This window comes from Pleurodeles waltl, chromosome 6 (genome assembly GCF_031143425.1).
Source record: "Pleurodeles waltl isolate 20211129_DDA chromosome 6, aPleWal1.hap1.20221129, whole genome shotgun sequence".
NCBI classification, from domain to species: Eukaryota; Metazoa; Chordata; class Amphibia; order Caudata; family Salamandridae; genus Pleurodeles; species Pleurodeles waltl.
In genome coordinates this window covers 873,194,564-873,199,362 of record NC_090445.1, presented here as the reverse complement: position 1 = coordinate 873,199,362, position 4,799 = coordinate 873,194,564, and the positions used below count along the sequence as shown (strand labels likewise).

The 4,799-nt window shown below is 46.9% G+C and overlaps 1 protein-coding gene across 1 annotated transcript; it reads right to left on the bottom strand.

The window, feature by feature from the left end:
• Window positions 1-324: 324 nt before the first annotated feature.
• LOC138302057 (uncharacterized) lies at window positions 325-3,513 on the bottom strand. Its single transcript, XM_069242453.1, has 2 exons — window positions 3,394-3,513; window positions 325-1,149 (listed from the first exon to the last, which is right to left on the bottom strand). Exons 1-2 carry the CDS (start codon window positions 3,488-3,490, stop codon window positions 389-391), a joined length of 858 nt encoding a protein of 285 aa, XP_069098554.1. The 5' UTR covers window positions 3,491-3,513; the 3' UTR covers window positions 325-388.
• Between the last annotated feature and the right edge of the window lie 1,286 nt (window positions 3,514-4,799).

Below are 4,799 nucleotides of genomic sequence, written 5' to 3'. Positions count from 1 at the left end.
CAACATGGTTGCCACACAGCCACTTTGGAGTTATGTACTGCACAGTTGAAGTGTGAAATGACACAGAGACACAATTGGTGTGCAAGTGATATTTATTTTTAGGTGGAGTAGTGCAAAAAGTCCATTAACAATGTTAGGTGAGTCCGTTCTGGTGCATTCTTAAATGGTGATCCTATTTACAGGGTGTGGATGATGCTCCTGACATGCTGGGGTGATGTCACAGACGGTGCAGAGGAACAGGAATTGCCAAATGGTAGGAGAGAAACATTTACAGCCAATGTGGACAAGTTAAACAGTAGATTGCCGAACAGTCATTGAGGGTAGTTGGAGTGAGGCTGGCATGTGTCAAAACGTAGGACCTTGGTCAGAGTGGGGCATGGTGCAGGGACTAGGGCTTCCGGGTACTCTTGCGTGTGAATGTTTTCTGTTCCATGTCTTCTTCTTCTGATGTGTGTGTTGCCTGGTGTGTCCTTGTTGTTGTTGGTTTTGAAGGGGCAACACACACCTCAGTGTCAGAAGACATGGAGGCAGACATCCCGGGGGCTGATCCCTGTCCAGTTATGAAGGGCAGTACTGCAGCAAGGAGAGCGTGCTGGTTTTTCAGAATGGCAGCCACATCCCGATGGTAGGCAGCCAGGTCTGCCCTGAGGGGTTCGATGTTGCATTCGTGCACACGCTGACTGGCTTGCTGTTGGAGTTGTTTGGTCAACTGTATGACAGCTGTGCAGATTGCCTTCTGTGTTACTAAAAGTTCCTCCAACAGCGATGTTCTGGCTTGCATTGCAGCTGCCTGATCAGCAGTTGACAGCATGCACGAACGCACTCCCTCAAGGCTGGCTGCCATAGTTTGCATCCCCACCCGCACCTCCTTGGCCAGCTCCCGCTGGACCCCAACGACTGTTCTTTCGAAGCTGGTGCCAGTGTCGTCAGAGTCCTCAGCTGTGTTGGAGCTGGCAGGTCTTACAATTGGGGTGGCGGGTGGTTCTACTGTGGTGGCTGCTTCATCTTGGCTCCTCCTTGTTACTGAAGGGGGGGTTTGGAGGCTTTCGAGGACCATGTCAATGGTCTCTTGTGTGAGGTTGATGTTCTCGTCATCCATGTCATCAGGGAACTCATGGACAGGCATATTGGCAGGAGATCCGTGTTCCTCTGCAAAGAAACAGGGTACAATTAGTGTGTCTGTGTTGAGATCATTTAGCACTAAGATACAAGCCTTTGGATGCCTTTACTTTGTACTCTGATTTTGTCTTGGTATCTGCTGTCTGTCATAGGGCATTGTTGTAGGCCTATGGCCCACCTGTGTGTCACATATATGAGATGGAGCTATCAGACATGCCTGCCAGGACATCTCTAGGTGTTGATTTGTAATTATTTTGGAATATGCATTTTTTTGTCCTACTCCTCTCTCGGTGTTTCACTATTGTTATGGAGGGACATTTGTTTGGGTGGGCTCTCATTATCCTACATGTGATTCTTGGCTTTCTAGGCAGCAGGATAGCTAATGGTGTGGGGGACTAAGTTTGACCCACTTGTAAATAACTCTGTCACCCAGATATTGTATTTAGCTCAGACAGACTAGCAGTGCCTCTGGTCTCCCACAACAGAGGAATGTTTAGAAGTCCAAGCCCATGACATCTTTGGGACTTCTCAGGGAAGTGGTGGTCACTCAGGTCCTACACATTTCTATCTTTTCCGGTATGTTCCCATACACAAATGACACAGACAGTATTTGTTGGATATGAAGTTTCAGTGTACAACTGACTTGTAGGAATTTCGGTGTGAGCCCCAATAACCAAAACAATACACACAGTTAGAACTGAAATAGTCTGCAGGAAAGTAATACATTGGTACACAGCTATCATGGTGCCTAACAGTTTCTACTCTCCCTCTGCTTGTTCTATATATAGCACTGCATGTTAAGTTTGGAGCTTGGCTGTCTGAATCACAGGGGAGACATCATCCCTCATATCAGAGGAATGGGCTGGGATCTGGTTGTGCATCAGCAGCAAGGCAGGCAGCATCTAGATGTGATTTTCGGTTTGTAAACTCCCCCATGCGTGTCTTGGGACGAGGAAGTGAATTTAAAAGACATATGTCATGGTGATGACAAAGTTTCCCTACGCAGGAATGGCAAACCTTAACCCCTACCACATCTATCATCAACGAACCAGACGGTATCCTTGACTGGGGCACAGAGTGAATATGTTCTGGCAAACTCCAGTGCAGAAGTAGGCAAAACAGGGTGATTTGACTAATTGCCAACACCTCAGGACTGACTATTTGCTACATTAACTGATAGGAAGGGCAATGAGATTCATTTAGTGCAAAGTGCTCTGAGGCACTTAGATGTGAGCAAATGAGTATAAGTACATTCAGGGTAAGATGCACAAAGGCCTCCAGCCTGAGGCTATTGCGCAAAGTATACGTTTCACTTGCCACGCTACACTTTGACTGACTGTGGGTGTTGTGACTGCCCTGCCAGCACACTTGCCTCACAGGCCCTGCACCATACACTTTTTATTCACATTGCATGATCTGTACATGTTAGGTGGCATGACCTATGTATGTCAATGTTAGGATGTGGTATGGATGTCAACATTGTTGATGTTTGTATCTGATGGGGTCTCGTGTGTCTTACTGGATTGGCTTGTTTATCGTATGGATGTCCTATTTTTTGGTTAGACTGTGCAGATGTGTTTCATTGACCAGTTGCCTGTGTCCCCTCGTCAATGTTGTTGTCTGAGCAGTATGACATTTGTGATGTAGCATTGTTAGGCAGGCACGTGAGGGACCCTGATGTATGCAGCATGTGTGTGTCGTTAGTGCTGTGTGGCTCCTATTGCTGTTTACTTAGGCTTATGTATGTGTCAGTTATGGACATTCGGCATTTAAGTGTACTGGTAGCTTTGTCTTATTTCTAGGAGTAGTTGCAGATGTCATCCTCACCCCCTAATTTAGGAATGTATGTTCCAGGGTGGGGTTCCTGCCATTTGGTACTATAGCTGCCCAGAGATGAGAGGTGTTATTGTCAACTGTGGTGGCAGTTAAGTTGCAGTTGTTGTATTTGCTACTGCATTACAGGTAGGGACCTAGTTGATGGGGAATAGTTTGTGCAAAACAAGTGCCTGGATGTGGATTCAGGGTAGTGTCCTTCCCACCTGTCACTGGTTTCCCTTGGCTCTCTTGTTGTAATTACAGGATGTCCCCATGGGACTGTAGTGGTGGCAGTATTTTGTCGTGGCCCGGCTATGGTCAGTACTGGCCATTCCCCCCTGCCGTGCCCCTTTCCCCATGCCACTTCATATATGTGCTAAGTTACATGCATTGTGTAGTAGGTATCCCCCCCCTGCTTACAGTCCCCATTATTGCATTGTAATTCCCCATGCGACTTACCCTGCATGTGCGTAGTGTCGTGGTAGTCTGCGCTGTCCAGTCCTTGTATCCCTGTGACGATCTCCTCTGGGATGACGGCTGCGACCATCTCCTCCATGTGGTCCAGAGCCTCCTGTTGTGCTGGACTCCCCCCTCCAGTCTGCATTGCTGCCTTCCTGTTCCTGGCCATTTTCTCTTTGGTCCTACGTTTACAGTCATGCCAGCGTTTCTTACACTCGGTGACTGTCCGGCGTTCTTCAGCCACACTGTTTATCTTGTCCACAATTTCTTTCCAGATGGCCTCTCTCCTACTGAGTGGCAATTTTGAGGATATGAAAAGTTGGTGCTGGTGTTCCGTCACCTCTTTCACCAGGATTTCCTGCTCCTCTGCACTGAAGCGACACTTTCTTTTTTTCTTTAACATGTCCTGGTTCCTGTGTGCTTCCTCCTGGCTGGGTCCTGGTCTGCTCTCATCCTCCTGGGGTCTGTTGGGGCATCTGGGATCCATTTTGGGTCTCCTCTCCTGTCAGTGCAGTTTTCGCGCAAAAATGTCACGCAATAGCGTGAAAAAAAACGGCGTATTCACGATTGCGCTGTCGTAAATCGACCCACAGTGATTTGCGTCACTTTTACGTGGGTTTACCTTACGACAGACCGACGCTGTTTGCGTCACGAAATAATGACTCCCACCTGTTGGTTGCGCCGCCGTACGTCAAAGTATAAATTTGACGCCCGAATGGCGCATCCAAATGGCGTTAGACGGCGCAAATTTTTTTGACGCAAAACTGCGATGGCGCAGTTTTGCGTCAAAAAGTATAAATATGGCCCAAAGTGTCTGGAAGCCCATTACAGGTTCCCCCAAAGTGACCGGGGCTCGGACCCTCATGGGTAACTTTCGTACAAAGGAATAAAATAAAACCACCAATACCAAGAAAATCTCTGAAGGTATCAAAACAGAAAACACAGTACACAAATCAAAGATATTCAGATGGAAAGCACAATATTGCATTAGCTACAGAGATCTGATGAACCTCCAAAGCTGGGCTCGGTTTCTATGAATCCATAACATGACTACCACCATTCACGTAAAACCACCTCATAGTGTGTACTTAATTCATATAACTGTAAGGTTCACAGCAGAACTCACAAATATGTACACAAACTCTGGAGCTTTAGAAGAACACGAAAATGGCATCTCCAAAATACTGTACATGCATCCACCTGAACAAAGGGAATCAGAAACTCAGAAGAAATCAAGATGCAAGGCAAAAACATATAAGAAGCTCACTGGTTTCCAAAGGGAAGTAGTCTTTCAATGTTCAGAGATACTCTGTTACTGAGCCACGCCAACATGCCCAGGTATAGCATGGACTCCTTCTCTAGAGATGCTCATAATGAATATTAACAGTCTGTGGACATCTGGGACT